The sequence below is a fragment of the Nicrophorus vespilloides genome, unplaced genomic scaffold (genome assembly GCF_001412225.1).
Source record: "Nicrophorus vespilloides isolate i.1.1-1 unplaced genomic scaffold, Nicve_v1.0, whole genome shotgun sequence".
Lineage (NCBI taxonomy): Eukaryota > Metazoa > Arthropoda > Insecta > Coleoptera > Silphidae > Nicrophorus > Nicrophorus vespilloides.
This window is the reverse complement of record NW_017098186.1, coordinates 106184-126838: the sequence shown is the minus strand read 5'-3', so window position 1 is coordinate 126838 and position 20655 is coordinate 106184. Positions and strand designations below refer to the sequence as shown.

At 29.4% G+C, this 20655-nt stretch overlaps 1 protein-coding gene across 3 annotated transcripts; it reads right to left on the bottom strand.

Moving 5' to 3' along the window:
• Nucleotides 1-1781: 1781 nt before the first annotated feature.
• On the bottom strand, nt 1782-16542 carry LOC108561861 (neprilysin-11). 3 transcript variants are annotated; one of them, XM_017919962.1, is made up of 8 exons: nt 5631-5734; nt 5399-5541; nt 4716-5287; nt 4478-4654; nt 4194-4411; nt 3568-4136; nt 3261-3511; nt 1782-2225 (listed from the first exon to the last, which is right to left on the bottom strand). In XM_017919962.1, exons 1-8 carry the CDS (start codon nt 5705-5707, stop codon nt 1887-1889), a joined length of 2346 nt encoding a protein of 781 aa, XP_017775451.1. In that variant the 5' UTR covers nt 5708-5734; the 3' UTR covers nt 1782-1886. The 3 variants fall into 3 exon arrangements, with proteins under 3 accessions (XP_017775451.1, XP_017775452.1, XP_017775450.1); XM_017919963.1 differs by lacking the exons at nt 1782-2225; nt 5631-5734 and adding exons at nt 2426-3047; nt 16221-16542; XM_017919961.1 differs by lacking the exon at nt 1782-2225 and adding an exon at nt 2426-3047 and having other exon boundaries at nt 5631-5731.
• Nucleotides 16543-20655: the final 4113 nt, after the last annotated feature.

The following is a 20655-nucleotide window of genomic DNA, read 5'->3' as shown; positions in this document are numbered from 1 at the left end:
ATTTTAATTATATTTTTTAGTAACAAGCATCAGTAATTAAGTAAATATTGTTTATTTATAAAATATGTCTAATACTAATATAAAAATAAATTTAAATTAGAAATGTGTCACATGAATATTACATTTCAGTAGAATTGGTTTGTTAAATCTAGTTGAAAATACATGTAAATTCTTATTTAAAGTATTTTGAAAACTTAATTGCATAGTATAAATAGATAGTGAAGGGCAACTGAATGAACCACGAACTCTTGGTGATATATCACAATGGACAATTTCACCAGGGGTGTTGAAAATTTTATGTATTTTATGGTGCCCGAAGGTGTTTAGTTTTATTAATTATTTATACTATTCAGGTGCACTCAGGAATATGCTAAAATAACAATAAAAACTGTACGTCCGAGAAGCTATAATTCTTTCAGGCCTTCCGATAACGTTAGAAACTCGAGTGCAACACGCAATTTTCCAATAAACTTGTATATTTATGTACAGCATAGAAAACCTAATTGAGATTGTAAATACTTTCATTTATATTGTATGATTTAATTAAAATAATCATTTCGTTTTATTAGTTTAGTTTGAAATGCATTTATGTACAAAAAGCATTAAATATTTATTTTGTTCAATACCAAATACATGATTTGTTATTAAAAATGAATAAAATCACTAAATTTAGATTGCATGTTGTCTGGGGCAACTATGATTAATACAATATTTTTCTCTTATAATGAATGAAACTGCATTTATAATAAATTGTATACACTTCAACATAATCTTCTTAAATAAATACACACCAATTTCTTAGTAAATATTTACAACTACAAGCAATTATCAAGAACTGTTTCCAATTGATACATACCTGTAATTGGGTAACACTTAACAATAACCTTAACAATATCTACACAGCGCAATATACGAGAAGCAATGGAATTATGTATGAATGCGTTTAAAATTCTTTACCTTAATCGGAGTTGTGTGTCACATGAGGCTATTTAATAAACACCTTGGACTTCAAGTTGGTCATGAATCATAGCGATATTGACATGGATTGGACGCACCTGTCACCATAACAAAAATCGTATCTAGGTGGAAGGCGGCGTCGCGACGCCTTGACATTATAGGCAACACCTTCAACAGATCATTGAAACAATCTCAATGTTTATAGATATATTTCAATAAATTTAAATATAGATTAATATTTAATTGATCTCTGTAATATAAGTTTTAACAAATGTTTGATTTTTTATTGAATATTTAACAAATATATTGGTACCAATGTTAAATTTAAGAATTAAGAGACAATAAACCAATTTTTAAGAGTTTATTTAAACACGAGTTAAACGAATTTTTTTTTCCCCATATAAATAAACTATAAATTTATACAAATATACAAAGGAAATCTAGAAATATCTAACGATTTTTTTTATTAAAGAAATAGAATGAGTAAAATGAAAATAATTTCTTGAGAATATATTTATTTTAATAATTTTCTTATTACACAGTTGATATTATTTGAAATTTTAAATTATGGAAAGCGCTATCTTCTTAATATGGTTATTATAGGCAACTTTATATACATATATTCGAATTATGGATATTTATCTGTTCTATAAGAGTTACAAGTATTTCTCTAATTGTACAAAGGATCATAATCATTTAATCTTGTAAATAAAACAAACTATTGTATATATTTGGTTGAAATAAAATAAAAAGAAAAGTTAAAGTAATTATCTTATTTATTAAAAAAAAGAAAATATGTTAGTTATAATATTAAAAATGTTGCTGCAAATAAACAGTCTTTATAACAATAAATAATTTCGTTAATCCCTTATTACAAATATTGAATCAATAAAAAGTATATCACATCACATAAAGTATAAACGAGAATACTACCAAACTTCGCACTTCTTCTTCGGGTTCATCCTGCTGCCGATCGGACAGTTAAAGTCCCGAGAGAATTCCTTCAGATTGCTCATTGGTCCGATGACGCGGAAGTATCCAGGCGAATGTTGGAAGGTAAGTACGCGCAATTTTAAGGATTCAGGACGATATCTGGCGCACCAGGTGCGACCGGCCGAGACCCAGAACATCTGGTTGGGAGTGTAATCCAAACCAGGAAGTTTCTGTTCGTAATGGTTCCGTTTCACCCAATTCTGGTAAGCTAAATAAGCTTCTTTCAAACCACCGTTATCAGCAATATTTTCACCCTGTGTATTGATGCCGTTTAGCTAAAATAATACACACACATACCGATTATACATACAATAAGGAAACGGTTGACAGTTTGCTACGAAAAAGCAAAAGTAAATAGCTCAAAAAAAAATAAAAAATAATAATAGATAAGAAGATAATTATTAATAGTACAGCTTCAAGCGTGTTAGTTAGTTTGTACTCTAAATACTTTGACTTTGCATTATTTAATTATAACTACTTGTATATTTTGTGTTTATTCAATTACATAACATTTACATGTCAATTTAATTTCATTTTCACTTGGTAACTGTGATTCAAAGACAGCACATTCGAGAATTTGTTGTCTTCTATCTAACATTTAATTTAACAACTATTACTATTTACAGACAAATATATTAAGAAAGTCAATGCATTACAATTTTAGTTAATATTTCTTTTTTTTTTGTTTCGTTAATTAAGTCTTGTATATAAAATATAAATAAAAATTTAAATACTGTTTTCATTTACGTATTGCCAAACTACCAAACTCTGCATTTTGTCTTCGGATTCATTCGAGATCCTTCCGGACAACTGAAATCTTTGGAAAAGTAATCCATGTTTCTAAAGGATCCAAGGACTCGGTATTTATCTGGAGAGTGTTCGTCAGTAACGACCACTTGTCTCAGTTCTTCCGATCTCGTCTTCGCACACCAGACATTGGCAGCCGATATCCAGAATAATTGGCGACTATTATATTTTAGTCCAGGTAGTTTCGGTTCTGGACCATGCTTTTCAACCCACTTATTATACGCTAAGTAAGCTTCTTTAATACCACCGTTATCAGCGATATTTTCCCCTTGTGTGTTAATACCATTCAACTGAAATATATACGACAAATAGAAGCAATAGTGTTAGTCTGATGCGTAGGAATTACGATATAGTCTCAAAAGAAATTTAAGATTGCTCTAACATGCGTGTCTATACATAATAATATATACATCCCAATATACGCAAACTCTACGTTCTTGTTTACAATTAAAGCTTACTATGCAAACTACTACTCTCTACTATCAAATTGAAGTACTACTTACGTTCAATCCAATTTCAGGAACAGTGTAATTGCCGTACTGGTCGATAATGCATTGTGCTTTCTTCACGAAAGCTTCTCTTGTTTCCTGTTCCCACCAATCAACCAAATTTCCATTCTTATCGAACTGCCTTCCCTGGTCGTCGAATCCGTGCGTAATTTCATGACCGATAACGAAACCTATAGCTCCGTAGTTCATGTACTTAGGACGATCGTTATTGAAGAACACGCCTTGCAGAATGCCAGCGGGAAATTCTAAACCACAAATATTAAGATTGCTTATCCACTGAGGTTGTTATCTATATACGTACGTATGCTGTTTTCAATAGATGAATAGAAAGCGTTTACAACTGCTGGTCTTCCATGAGTGATCCATTCGCTTTTATTGACAGGTTGTCTGAGCCTATTGAATGAATAATGTGTGCCGAATAAAGTCATATTCAATATGGACTTAAAGTAATTGTTCGGCTCCAATTCTAAAGACTCGTAAAACTCTTCCAGCTTAGTGGTATTGAGTAATTCGTCTGGGTAAGCGATATGGGTTGCCATCAAATCCACTTTTTCTAAAGCACTTTTTCTGGTAACATTGTCCATCCAATCGACTTGCTTTACGATCTCCTTAAATTCGGAACGAATGTCCGCCACCATTTCGATGGCGTTGCGCTTCGCGTCTTCGTTAAAGTATTTCTTGACATACAAGGCGCCAGCTGCGATCGAAAGACTGCCAGCAGAAACATCGATGCATTCCTTCCATCTGGGAGCGCGTTCAGTTTTACCGCTCAGGATGGTGCTGTATTTCAATTGCCTGTTCTTCAGCTCTTCGGTTAAGTAACTCGCAGAAGAAGCCGCCGCTCTCCACATCAAATAATTAGCTTGGGTACTGAAAACATTGCGCGTCAAATAAATACAATTGAAGTTTTTTCTTTATATGAATTACCGTTTAGGTGTTGTAGCAATTAGATTTTCAAAATCGCTGATAAATTGCGGTACACTGACAATCACGATCTCATCAGCTCCGATTTCAAAATCTAATGATAGGAGTGTATTTAGATATTTCAACCAAGGAATGCTTGGATATTTGATTTGTAATTGACCGACGGTCATTGGGTTGTAGAGTGAAGTTGCGTTACGGCGTTTCTCGCTGGGCAATGAAATCTGTAAACATATTATTAAATGTTAAGTATTAATATTCATTTGATTCAGAAAAAGTTGCAAATTTACATTGGCAAGTTTCATTTCGAATTCTAAAGATTCCTTGAGTTCTTGTTGAGCCCTAGAACGGTCAGCGCCAAAAATAACGGCGATGTCGACCATGTATTCATAGTAAGCTTGCACCAGTTTGTCTTCCATGCCTTTAATAAGGAATTCTCGTCTTAATCCCAACGAGGATTGATCCAGCTAAAAGTAAATATTATTTGTAGGGTAATTTTGTTAGCGATTTCTTGTAACTGCTTCTTACATCGATGATGCGTTTGGTGGAATTTTTTAAATCAATTCCGACCGAGAAATCTATAAAGTAGTCGACGCTGTAACCCACTTTCCTAAAATTATACACGGCTTGCTTCCAATCGAAGTCCTCGTCTTTCCAGTTGTCGCCGTCAAGGACGGGCCATCCGCCTATGCTAGAGAATATCTCTTTGATCGGTTGAAGACCCTCATTTTCGATCTTAGTTTTGTTCATGCAGGATTGGTAGATGAGCTTTGTCAAACGGAAAGGTTTTGCTTCTTTCGGTTGGATGGGCTCCTCGATCATGGAACGAAGTTGTTCCAATAGAGTGTCGCTGATAACGCTGAATGAGGTCACCGAAGATTTGTCATCGGGAATGTTGGTTTTCTTGACAAAACTACCGCATGCGAATTGATAGAAGTCATCGCACGGATCCACGGATTGGTCCATAGCTTCGAGAACCTTGGAAGCTGTATGAATGCAGCCTGGGGTGAGGCAAATGTCATCGTAGTCTTTCTTGGTCTGATCAACTGTGTTTGGAGGCGACGGATTGCTGGTGCCAAGTAGAGCTTCAGCGTTGCGAACTACCGAAAAGAGATAGTTAACTTTAATGCAAAATGCGACCACGATGAAAATTTTGAGAGCTCCAGAAACGTCTGTCATCCTTCTGTCATTTTGATGTACAGTTTATTTACCTGATTCATCAGTGCTAATCCTGTTTTTGTATAATACTGTCGCCAATGCAATGACCAGCGAGATGGATATTACAATCGTGACGACGGATAGCAGCGTCAATCCTCGTTCCATACCAGTTCTCCTCTTCCACCATGTTGGATTCCTGTAACGGACATTAAAAATAACACCATTTAGTTTAATCGAAAGCTATTCCCATTTTCGGAACAAATGGCCAAAGCCGTGACAAATTACCAATTGCGAAACCATATATGATGCTGCTTCGTGCCGCTTGATAAATTGGCATAGCTTATTTCCACGTCGAAAACCATATCGTTGCCGTCAGTCACCGCAAATGTTTTTTAATGCACTGAACGTGTATGTATTTTCATATTATGTCGACTGTTTACTCAGTTTATTTGCATAATCATGAAGCACCCATATGGTACAAATAGACGCGCGCATATTATTTAATTAGCAGTAGATTTAATTAGAATTATTCGAATCGCAAATAGTCGCACAATAAACAAACGTATTCTTTTTCAGGGTGCATCAAATGCACTAATTCCTATTTAGTTCAATTGATAAACGGATCGATACCTGGAGCATTGCATCTTATACAATTTCATATTTGAATAATACACTTTGCCGCAGGTCAGGTATTCTTTCAACCCAGTTAAAGAGACACAAACTGTTTCGTTATTAAACTGAACGAAAACACCAATTATTTAAATATTCAAGTATAATTTACGGGGAATCACTATTATTTTAGGAATCTCCGATATCCATGTAACTATACACATCTATACCGCGAATTATGCAAATTGGAAAATATAATTTATCGACTTTTAGCATCATAATAAAAATAAGCTTACTAGTTTTTTTTATTATTATTTAAATTGTCCGTTCGTCGTTATTAAGTATAATTCTATAAAAGTATACGTTCCAATTACATAAATTTTAATAATATTTGTGACAAACATGTGCACTGGATGTGCGAGTCCAATTATTTACGTATTAACACGTTCCCCATTCGCGCTTCAATATTTTCATCAATTATAATCTCATTATAATTTCGCTGCTCTTTTTTTTGTATTCCGGCTACATTATTAATACGTTGTGTAACAGACACCGTGTAAAATTGTAAATAACCCAACGATTTCGCGCTATTTTCGCATTTATTTATAATTATATTCGAATCCAAGGATCCTCAGGTCAACAATCCATTATATTTAATTTATTTTTAAATTCTACACAGTTATATTTCGCTTTGTGTTCATTTCTGCATCCTCAAGGATTCTTCAAGAACATAATTATACAAACTATTTAAAATTAAATTAATAAAAATAATCTGTTTTATCTTATTCTGAGAAATATACAGAATAAGTTTTTATTTATAACTTGAATTTTAAATTACCTTTTTTTGCATTCTTGCATTATATGTCTTTTTGTATGCTTGTATATATTGAAAATCATTAACAAAGTGAATTTTAACAATGGAAGGAACAGGATTGCACGGTATTTAAACTTCGCCTATGGCCTTAATAACAGTTAACAAAGCAAATAAGATAATGACTATATTTTTTACATCACGAGTTAAGAAAAAAGGGTACAGTATTATTTTATGGCGTGTTTATTTGAAACTTAATTATTTATGCGGTTTTAATTACTTTAGGAAATATTTACGACGTCTGAAACTTTTAATTAAAGTCATTTAGATTTAAGTAATTTTATACAGACAGATAAATCATAATAGTAGCATTAAAATAACATCTAAGAACGAGTAAATAACAAGGAAATTTCATCTGCAAACATTACACATCCTGTAATAACAATGCGATTTATTGCATAGGTAGTTATAGTATTTACTTTATGTAAACAGCAAAGAATGTGTACACGTTGTGATAAGGGGTTGTTGGTAAGTCGCATTAAATAAAGCTTTCTAAATAGGAAAGTTCTTCGTTAGATCCTATTCACACCAGTTAGTTAAGTGTCTCGACTCGTTTCCATTTGTTTTCACTGATGTACTTTTACAATTCAACATAAAAAAATATTGATTTTATAAGAATATCTTTGATTGTAATGAAAGAAAATGGAATTCAATAATAAATCTTTTCCAGTGTGCAATTACTGAATAATGCATTTTCCATATCATTAGAATTTATTGAATTTTCTTTTATTTCAAGTGATGATCTAATCGCACACCTCGATAATAATGCCAAAACTATCAGCCTCGACATTTCACGAGATTACTTTCTTCAATCGATATCTCACCTAACATTTCACCTTTATTTATATGGTATAAAAGACAATTACAATATTTGATATCCTGATTGTAAAACTAAATTTAATACTGCTTTGCTTTTGCAAATACTAGTAATTACGTAATGCAAAATCGAAATAACATGATTTTAAATACATTCAACAACAGACAAAAGTTAATTGCTAAAAGTATTTTCTCAGATTTTAAGTAGTTCTTGGAAAATCAACAAATATAAGAACAACATTTCGAAACTAATTAATTATTTGATGAGTATAATCGAAGGATAATGTTGAATTTCCTATAAGATCTATTAATCAATTACTTAAAGATAAATTTCATACAAAATAAAGAAATACCAGCAAAAACAATGATGTTTTAGTATTAAGAAAAATGAAAATTCAATACAAACTAAATTTTAAAGTAATTACTTAATATTGCTTTAGTTTGCAAAGACTTGTAATTATGTAAACTGCAAAATCGACATAACAGGATACTAAATACTTTCGACAACAGATTAAAGTTAATTGCTAAAGGTATCTTTGTTTATTCTTATGCTTTATGTGTATGGAGTAAATAATTATTTAACATGCCTTGATGATTTGTCCGAAACAAATACAATGTATTAAAAAAAAATACGTGACTTCTGAGAAAAGGCTGTTCACCTTTAGTCCTCCAACATATTTAATTAGTATTCAGCTGAAGATAATGAACAAATCGTTAAAATGATTACTGTATACTGAACGTTTTAGAATAGTAATTAACTTAACTTAACATGCCATTAATAATTCAAGCTTATGCAAAATACATTTTTTTTTGTTATTTAAGAAAAAAAGACATAAATATATGAGATTTAAACGTTATTTCGTGATATTTAGGAAATATTTTAATCTTGTACTGTTATATGAACTTATATAAATATATTGTTTATGAGAAGTAGATACACAGTAAATACATTAAATTATTGAAATTAGAAAATACTTCTCAAATTTTAATTAGTTCTTGGAACAAAATTTCTAACGTTACAAATAACTAGGATTTACTATAAATTTTTAGTTATAAATGATTTGAAAACTATTATAGAAAGATAATATTAACTTAAATGCAAATTTCAAACAAAATAATCATCTACCAGCAAACATACAGATGTTTTAGCATTAAGAAGAAGACAAATTAAACGTCTTCGAAAAGACTTTAAACAATTAACAAAGCAATTGAACGTCAGCAAATAAACTTCCATTGTTGTTTTTAGTTTTGTTCGCCAAGAACTAATATGGTTCATCTGGCGGAAATTGCTTCTGCGTCCTTTAATTGCACTCTTCGATTGGATGTGCACATTGTTTGTTTTATATCCAATTTACTTTACTTATTTTTTTTTATCTTTAGCAACTTCTATTTACCATTTCAGTACAAAATAATAATCTAAAAAAACGATTGTAAAATGAGTGTGTCGCAATTTGTTGCACGATAACCTTTGATCCTAGACAGATTTTTGTGTACACGTATTTATTTGTCAACAGCATGGTTCAGCAAAGATTAATTATCACACTAATTAGATCATAATTTTAATATGCATGCATATTTATCTACAAAAATACATCAATTTAATTATTGTGTGATGTGATTATATTGTTTGAGCAAGCATTTTGTTGAGACTTACACTTGTGTTATTGGTAAAGATCATTCATTCAAGTAATATCTTCTACAGACGTTGCTTAACTTTTCTAAGCTATTAATCGCTAAATCCTATTTACTACTTAAATTGGAATATTCCACAGAAATTAGACAGTTTTATATCAATAAAAGTAATAGAAATGAGACGTATATCAGAAACGGTCAATCTATGTTTGCATATTGTACGTATCAATATTTTATCTATAAAAAAATATTTACTTGCAAAAATTGGAGGAATACATATTTGCTGTCGAAAACGTGAAGTATTTACCAAAAAAAGTAGAAGAACCGTATTTTAAATTTGCTTAACTGTAAGGAACGGACGTTTTAGTGAGTACGTAATAATCGATAGAGTCAATACGAATTTCAATATTTCTCATCATCCTTATTTTCACGCATTTCCTTAATGAAAACCTCATCGAACTCGAACCATCATTGGCGAAAGAGCAAACAATTAATAAAGCTTGTTTTGTACTATAAATGTTACAATTCTATTTAAATAATATAAATGTGCCTTAGTGAATTGAATAATTGTAGTTGGAATATACCTAGTTGAATAATTACAAAAACCATCATTGATCTAAAGCGTTGCGAAAATAAATTAAATTCACGTAAATCTTTCGGTGCATTTACAACAGTCGACACGCGATAATAAATATTATAAGTCTATTTATATAATCCGAGTGTGTCCTAGTGAATTGAATAATTGCAGTCCGAATAAATCCGATAAAAATAAATGGTTATTTTAAGTAAACAAACTGGATGTGTATTCATTAATAAGTCAGTTGATTTGCGTAGATAGAGGAGCCTCGTTCCATTGCCAAGATATCGGGATGTATACGAAATTAACACCTCCTACGATGATTCGAAAAGTTGAAGAGAAAAAAAAACAATAAAAAAAATATATTTTTTTTTGCTTCCAATTATGAATCTCTCGCATGCTGGAAATCCTGTTGTATAATGCACGAGATATGTATGTTTATGTTGCTCAACGAGCATTACGGCTCGCATGCATCGAAATAATCATTTAACTTTATTTAATAACACCGATGTATACAAAAAAAACACATACAGACAGACAGACAAAAGAAACAAATAATAAAGGAGAGTATGAAAAATGTGAAGGACTCTCGGAACTGTCGTCAGAGGCTATTGAATAAAAATACGAAACATCATATAAAATAAATGTATTTGCGGTAAAATCAAGTCTAAAAATACGTCTAAATTTAATCGGCCTACTATTTATAATTATAGACGTCCGGTTTTTATATTGTGCAGAGTAATTTATAACTTTGGCACCTGAATATGTTGTGGTACAAACACTTAAATAGACGCTGTCTGGTGTCCTGTCTTTTCTATCATTCTAAAATTAATTGCGTTCGACTTAATTATCCTGAAAATTCGACACGGGAAATGAATTAGTGGATGATTCTCAATTTTTTTTACGAAACAAGTGACTTCAATTAATTTCCATTTCTACTGTTGTTCAAGTGCAGATTGGAAACTATGTAATAGTTTATATAAAAAGAATACACACTTTTCTTCTCATCAGTGGTGGAACTTTAAATCTTTGTCTACCCCTAAATCTTTCTGGATTTTTTTTAAGTAACACTTTTTTTGAGGCACACCTTGATTTGAAATAGAGAAAATCATTGTTACAAACATTGATGACGGGGGTTTTGAGTCTCGGTTCTCGTAGGGCCACATGAGAAAGTCGTGGGCCCTAAACACCAATTAGTTTAACTATTTGAGGGCCCTATAAACACATTTTTATTTGGGCCCTCTATAGCTTATTGCAATTATTATTGTCATAAAATCTTTAAAAAAAGTACAGCTATCGCTCCAATAGTGCGCACTGATCGAAGACTTTAAAACTGCGTAAAAATAAACAAAAAAATATTAGTCTATATAGAGTTTACTATTTTTTTTTAATTTATTTTGCTCATGTAAAAGTTAGTTTGTTTTGAAACTGTACTATAATGATTCCGCACTATACGAGGTACGGCTTCGATCAGTTACTGTATATTTTTATGGAAATGACTATGTTTCATGTATCGTCTAAGTATGTAAAGATATCTCATGAATTAGCTTATATTAAATAATGTATTAGAATGAAGATCAATTAACTATTTTCAGATAAAAAATGATAATATTTAAATATTATCCGTTATATTTATATAAGGGTGCTAAGTAGTTTACAATATTATATAATAAATATGTATTATATTTGATTTATTTATTATGTAGACACCAGAGTTGCTTCCATGTAATGTAAGAAAAATTACAGTTATTATTTACAGTTATAAAGTTCTTACTTGATATATTACATAATAAATGTTAATCATACTTCATTCATTGAATAATTATTTGTCATGTACATATATATGGTAATCCAGATATATGTTAGCTTGATTTACATCTTTAATGTGCAAAAAATACATCGTTCTACAATGAATACAATAAAGAACGATTGTACACTGAGACAAAGTGTATTTTTATAGCTATATAATTGACTATGAACAATAAATTATGTAATTTTAATTGGTGTAAAGTAATAGCTTTTCTTAATTATAATTCTGTCTATCGAATTGATTAAAAAAACCAAATATATCAATTTATGAAATAATTTATAAAACAAAAATTAAATCTCAAATAGTAAAATAATTATTGATGACTGTTTGATAATAGAAATAGTGATTAATTCATGAATTTTGCATGTAATAGAGAATGCACACATAATGAAATCTTTTAAAGTAATTTCCAATGAAATAATTACAAAATTGGTTCATAGAAAATGGTAATAAATATTAATTCGCTCGCAATTTGCAATAGAAAGGAAATCCTGTTAATAATTTTCTAGCCCGAAGCGTGTGCCTGATAATATGCATTCAACAGATATTGGTACATTCTATTACTATGTATTCGCCAATTCTAGATTTAAACCTATTCATAAAGAAGTTTTACGTGAAATATTAAATAATATTCAGATAAAACAGACAATGTTAAAGTCATTCATTTCATTAAAGTGTAAACTAACTTTCTCCAAGTAGAAAATGAAACTACAGCCAGATGCACCACTTCATTTGTTACTTTTTTGAATAACAAACTATGTATGCGCTCCGCTATTTCTTTGTTATTACAGATAATGAAAGCGAATTGTTAGATAACAAACAATATGTTTTTCTTTGCTTGTAAAATTAATGGACTGCAACATTTAATCACCATACATATTTTGAATGCAATGCATATTTAAGCTATTTTTATCAATAGATTAGGAAATAGTCGAACGCAAACACATTTTTAATTTAGCAAGTAGACAAATACATGAGGCGAAGAATAAAAAAAAATTGAAACAGTTTAGATAGGTCAGTGTAAAAAGTCGTAGTTCTTGTTTTTTGTTCTTCTCCAAACTTATTTAATGGTTACATGAGATGCGGACGACGAGGATACATTTTTCACAACTTATATTACAAAAGTTGCACAGGAAACAGCGGTCATAAGAAATCACAGAATTATGAAAGTTTTCTAATCTTTTACTCGGGGGGACTGAAAGAGGTGCGGAGCAGCACATTCACAACTTTCAAACAGATCTTATTTACAAGTATTATAAGCACGAAATAATATTCCGTTATGTTAATGAAATTTATTTCGTGAATATTTAAATTTTTGTTTTTGTTTAAAACAAATATTATATGTTCACTAAAAAAAAACTTATTGAAATTCTTGCGTGTTTCCAATTCGTTTACGTTAAAAAATATCTTGGGTCATTGAACTAATTGCTGGAAACGTTTATAAAAAAAAAATATATATTTCATTAATATTTATGAAAAAACGAATGGTATCATTATTTAAAATTCTATGTTTACATGCATGAGAAATGCGAAAAGATTAATAATATACATTGATGGGAATAAAAAGTGAGCACGTGTTTTGTTAGAACTTTCCATACTATATTTAACGAAAAGCTATAATTGCTTAAGTGCTCTTACATAACGATACGGCGTTTCATTGTTTTATTTTTGTTGTAACCGCATTTGCAAAATCTTATCTATAGTTAATACAAAGAAAAGTATCTACACGCTTCATATGGATTTATTTTGTGACGGTAGTTAAATTATACAAAGATTAAACAATTAAGTGCATAAATAAATCAGTTCGAGCTGATGTAATATTTCTATTTTCCGTTGATTTCTCAATGAAGATGGCAAGTGCAAGTCCAATAAATAAAATAGGATTAACTTTTCATATATACGTATCTCTCTAGTGAAAGATTTTACGTGGCAACGGTTTAATCTAGTGAGATTTACGGTTGCTGGCAACTAAATTATTTACACTGCAAAAATTACTCAACTTATTTATATGCACTTAACGAATATAGTCTATATTTTGAACAATTGTTAATTAATTGGCGACTTTAAGTCACAACAAACTAATTTCGATAAATTCGCCAGACTTGAGAAAACAGATTTTTTTTTATTATATCTTTTTAATGAGCGCACATCTTCAATTTCACTAAGTGGTACTTCAGTCTGGGCGTATTTACGTGAATATTGATGAACGGCAGTTGTTTTGATATTCTACAAGTGTTTTTTTCTTCTTCTTCTCTTCAGAAATGCGAATATATGAATGAATAGTGGTTTAATTCAAGCAACGTAAATCAAGATATTTTCATAATATCCATCTCTTATCTACGTTTCAACTTTTTTTTTCTAACTCAATAAATATACATGTTTTGAGTGCGTAGCGAAAAACGCTGATAATTACGTTAGACATATAAATGGAAATGTCATCATATGTTTATTTTTTAATGTAATGTAGAAGTTGTCCAATATTTACTTGCAACGTTAGATCGATAACAGATAAAGCAACGTTCCTTAAAGTGTGATACTCTTATAATATTTCAAAGGAGTTCAAAGGTTGAATATTTCTTATTTAGAGTTATGCCAAAACATTGAGATAAATGATTATATAATAATTTCTGTTTTATCCACCTCAGGGATTTACTTTAATGACAATTTAACAACACATAATAATCAATAACAATTAAACAATTTAATAATTAAAAGAATTATTACATATATTAGAAAATTCTCATTCATTTAAAATGAATTAAAAACATGATGTAAGGTGATAAAAATGTGATAATTACTTTGATTCAAAACAGTCATATGATTCAAAAAGGTTGTTTGACGGAAAAACCTAAATTGAACAGGCAAGGTTACTATAGTTTGAGTCACAATTAAAGATCAGATTAATTGCTCAATTAATGATAATGTTAATAATGAATGAATGTAACTTGTATACATGAAATGAATGTAATATAATTTATTTGCGTGCATTTATCTGGTCTTAAATTGAGTTTGCTGTAATTGAGAATACTTCAGACTGTAATAATAGCAAAATTGGAATTATCGTATTACTACGTACAGCTCGAGTTATGGCTATACTCTGAGCGAGTAAAACACGCTTGATTAACTGATTCGATTCCAGTAACAAGATTTAATAGAGAAAGTACGGTAGGAAATCGTTGCAATCTTCGTTTCATTCCACGCCAATATTAACATTTCTTTATAAAATTTAACCGCTTGGTAAATATTGAAACGAATCAAAAAATTAACCGGTGATTTTATAACAATAAAGAAAAAACGTGATGTATTTTCTTTTTTGCATACACATTAAATCAACACTTTCTCTCAGGAAAAACTTTTTTTTGTATTGGAATCTGCAATGCTTTTACTTTTATACGTGTAATTATTACTTATCGATTTTTCGCCTGATGCGTTTGTATCAAACGTTTAATTGTGATCCCCTTTCTTTCTCTGGTTCACCATAAACCAGTCGGCGCAATCTTTACGATTCTGTTTATAACTTTCACGAAGGTCCAGACTATAAATTACTAAGTGAAAAAAAAATATGTAAATACAACAACAATAACCAATAGCACGATTTTTATAGCATGCGAATCATTATAAATAATTCCATCTTCGTTTATGCGTTTTTCCTTCAGGATACAATTATGATACATGGCCTTTCCTATAATTCAATGCTAACATTCAAGCAATTAATTTCACTTGTTTTTTTTATCATTGCATAGTGTTGAACATCTTTTAATCGCAGTTTTTCTTTTTATTATTCAATAACAACAATTATATTAGATTCGCATCAGTTTTCAGATTAGTTTCTAAGTCGTATTATAAATATTATTACAGAGAATTGTTTCAAATTTAGTTTAAAACAAAAATTATAATAGCAATTATACGATTTTGTAATTATTATTAATAATAAATTGTTTTAGTTATGTAATTTCGATATTACTTATGTTCTTGTATTATTTATCTTCTTGTTGTTGTAAAATAAAAATAATTTAATTGTAGAAAGATTATTTTGTTATTTTAGTATATTATAATAATGACCAAATCATGCGATTATATATTTAGTTACATAATTTTAATCGAATTACTTAAGTTAATGCTTTATGATGCGGTCGATGGCCCTTGTATTTGCTGTTTCTTAATGAAGACTATTGTTATTATAAATATCGTTAACAATAAGAAAGTATGTAGTTTTACGATCAAATTAATCGATATTTTTATTTGAAATCTATTGAAATAAAATGAACATTTATGTTAGATATTTTTTTGATTTTACAAAAATTTAAACATTTATTTCGTTACTTTTTGTCGTTACTGTTTTTTAAAGACTAACTAAAAATGGAATATGTACTTTCTTGACTAGTTTAACTATGAAGTTTCTTTTTTTGTTAAGTGGATTTTGTTGCAAGTAACGATTAGAAAGTTACTTTTTGAATTGGAAATGAAATTAGTGGTAGTTTTTTGTTGCAAATTTAAATGGTTGTGGATGATGTGAATTAAGTTGGAAATGGGATATAATTATAAATGGTAATAACTTACTTTATAACTGTTTGTTTAACACTGGAAGTCATGATTGAATCCACTGCAACTGCAGTTTGTTGTCACTTGAGGTAACGAGTTTAAGAAGTGTTAATGCGATCACCAAAAAATTAATTAATAAAAGAAGCTATGAATTCCTCTTATTGGACCATAGTAGTCAGAAGTATCAACGATATCAGCGGTTTATCGGTTCTGAGCCCGCGGATCGACTGATCAACTCACGAACAGTCCCTATATAAGAGTACATGCCCCACTCCGGCTGCCTTTGGATAGACCGTCCAAAGCGTATCCTCCTTCTACCGTATACCTATGTATATGTCTTCTAGCCTTTCTTCTTCTTCCTGCTGAAAATACTAAAATTCTCACGTGAGACTGTTCGGTCTCCTATTTCTATGTTTGAATCTATATTGTGCACACTTTTATCGGCAAACCGCATTTCTTTAATTCACACTATCAACCTTGCACTTTTACACCTCTTTTATAGCCAGTGATAAAATCGCGGGAATAATAAATTTCACCGCACCGGAAAGTTTGGTTCAATAACATAACTAACAAAAAGTAATAGGAAAGAACCTCACGAAAATCGCTGTTGGTCTCAAAACCGAAACTTCCTATTAAAAACTTATCCTTGATTAGCCGCAACACGTATTTGCATGCGTAACTATTTCATGGAAAAACAAAAAATACCGCATTAAAAAAAAAACAACAAAAAGTTTTTTTTTTCAACAAAATATATAATGCGTAAATTTTTATTTTCTTTATTATAGAATACACGTGGATCGAAATATAAAACACACATTTATTATTAAACATTTGATTAAATTGTTTGAATTACTTTCAGAAATATTGTATTTATATTATGTATAGCAATGAAACAGATTTCACTTGAAAACCACAACTTTTTTTTTTAATTTACAATATTTCAAAACGATTTAATACGATTCTCTTTTTAAGAGTATTGTGTCTATACACTAAACCAGTGGTGGGCAAATTTATTAGCTACATTTGAACATTACAAAAAATTTAAAAAAAAATTGGGAGCCAAATCTGCTTGTTTAGTAAACTTTTATTACACTAAATAAGTAGTACACTAAATAAAACTAAATTTCATATTTAATAAATATTTATTAATGCCAATTATTTCTTAAATCATAGCAACTATTGCTATATATTTATACTTAAATGAAAGACAAATAATCACACATTAATTTGATTATAAAATCATCTTTCTGATATTTACAGTTTCATTACAAAATTGATAAAAATGAATTTGTTATTAATGGAAATGCAACACTTCTAATTATTAATAAATATTTCTTAAATCATAGCAACTGTTACTATATATTTATACTTATATTAAAGACAAATAATCACATATGTGCTTGCATCTCCTTGGAAAGTTTGAGTAAGTCAGGTTTGTATGTTGTTGTGCCTCCGTGGATATTTGTGCCAGAGAGCCAAAGAGCCAAATGCGGCTCTGGAGCTTTACTTTGCCGACCACTGCACTAAACATACACCTTAACTATCAGGTATTAGCTGTTATCTACATATTATCTATCCTTTTCGTAGTTGTTAAAAGTTAATAATAATTAAACGATTATTATTTAAATTAGTTACAATTCTCATAGAAGTAACTTAAAAAAAATGATTTTATATATGATTCATTTGTTTTAGATAAGATAACGAGGTAGATGTAGCTAATATAATTAACAACATAAATAATATGTAATTGTATAACGTTTTTTTAAAAGATTCAACTAAGTAATAAGTGTTTATAATAAAATAAACATATTAATAAAACGTATTATATTTTAATAAATATATATCTATTACTCGTAATTAGTGTACAGAAATACCTCGTATAGTGCAGCTTCAAACAGTCCGGATTAAACAAAAGTAAATTAAAAATAATGAGTTTTTCTGTATAAATCTTTTTTTAAAGTCCTTAATTGGTGCGGTTTCAAACAGTGCGGGATATTGAAGGAACCGAGCCATATGAGGTATTCCTGCATTTACAAGTAGTAAGATTAGATAAGTTAAGTAGAACAATATAATGGACGTAGAACTTGGCTTCTGTTAGAAATAATAAGAAAATTTATAATTTTTACCAAAGTTAATTTTTAAAAATATTCACAGTTCTGAATAATTTTGTGCGTATTTTCAGAATCTATGATTTATTTATTTCAAAAACAAAAAAAAATCATATATTTTAATCTGGGACGACTAATAGCCGAATGGTTAAGTCGCCCTACCCACGATTTCGTGCTCAAGCCAGGCCCAGGTTCGAATCCTGGTCAAGCCAGGTCCTTTGTGAGCCCTCTCTGTGCTTTCAGCAATAGTGTCATCGTCCATCACAGATGGACAGTGAAATGAATGAGGTTAAGACAATGACAGTGTTAAGGATTGCAGCAGATTCACAGTTAAAGGAAATAGTGGAATCGCAGAGCATCAATATACTACTGACGTTAACCTACAAGACGACAGCCAACCAACAAATTAAAAATCTAAAAAAATCATCATAATGGTAACTGTCGACCGGGAAAGATTACATACCTAATGTCAACTGCGATCTTAAATTTACTCAATTGATGAACAGATTGTGAATAAAATTAGACGACATAAAAAAATATATTTTAATCTAAAATTACATTATAATACATTTATAAATAAGATATTTCCATTATATAAACTTAATTAAATTTTTAATCATTTAAATGAAAATATTTCTTTATAGAATGTGTACAATAAATTATGTTTATGTTTATCGTGTGCTACGATTTAAACCGTATTTAAGAAAAGTTCAAATATAATTTGTATACTATTTATATGTTAACAAAAATAGTAATAATATTCAACATACATTAATTATGTTCAGTTGCCGTTTACGTAATTGCTTCACGTATAGTCATTATTCATATAACTAATTAGTGCCTATCGGTAGGTTTAATAGTTAAGGTTATATCGTTTTAAAATAATAACATTTTCGTCATCATAGATCTGAAAAATATAGGAAAGTTTCAAAGAAAACACTGTGAAAAAGTTAAAATAATCAATAAGATATTTAATGAGCATTAATAATAATATTGAATACATACATATGAAATTAGAAAACTCTTACTATCTTTTAATATTTGTACATTTATGGAATAGAAAATGTAAAAAATTTGTTAATTATCAACATAATTCTATAAATAACGATACTTGACAAATAACAAATAAACTAATTATCTGTTTCTTATCCATTTTCAAAAAAAAGAACTATAATTGCGTATTTATAATTTATAGATATCGTGTGCAATTTGGAGGCAATTTCTGTAATTGGATATCCAGTAATTAAGAATTCAAAAACATTCTAAAACTCTCATTATACATATATCAAAATTATACAATAATCAAATAGAATATGAATAGTTTTTCAATTGTAAAAAAATTGAAAAGTTTTTTTCAAAGAAAGAAAAGTTTTATTACATAAACAGTCAATTTACAAAAATTCTTATATCTTATTCTAAAATATAAATCTAAAGTTGATTTTTATATAACACTTTTTCCTAAACCAGGATCATTTTCACTAAACAAATCTAAAACGTGTGTAATTTAAGCATCTTTCTAAATCTTTGATTTTTAACATTTTGTCTTCATTGTTAACAAGATTATCTAAATATTTAATCGAAAAACTATCATTATCTGCATTGAAAACATTTCTAACAATATTTTCGAAACGTATTGATCGAATCATTTCTAATTCCTTACACGTTATTTTCTTGTTCTAGTACAAATGATGTTAATATTTTACCCCATATTTAAGTATTGACTTCTTTCCAAGAACAATCAATGCTTACGGACAATTGTCGTTATCAGAGGTAAAATTAAACTTTATTTGTAAATTTGCGAATATGAATTTATTATATTTCTTTAACGTTCCAGAAAAAAATGTTTTTTTTATTGGATTTCAATGTTTATATAAAATATTTATATTACTACTGCTACTATTGACTGTCCATTGACGGACGAACGAATTCTCAAAATAGAACACGTTAAAAATTTCACGAATTTACAAAACAGTGTGTTTTCCATTCGTTGGTCTTCTTGGACAAACACAAATTTACCTTGTAAATATTATAAATTTGAAAGACGCAAGCAATTTTATATATCTATTGGAAAATCCAAATACTACTTATTCTCACCACTACTGCGTCAATGATATGAATTTGTCAGGAATTTGACTCACTTAAATATATATTTGTTTGGCAAAGAGATTATTATAAAAACATAATTATATAGCGCACGTATAAACCAAACATCAAAGGCCATTCAAAAAAAGATTTGTTAAATAAACGTGTGTAAACTTATGTAATTAGTGTGGAGCTGCTACGAAGATTTCCTTTTCTTTTGAAATGTAATTCATTCGCTTTTCAGAGAGCTACAATGGAGGTGT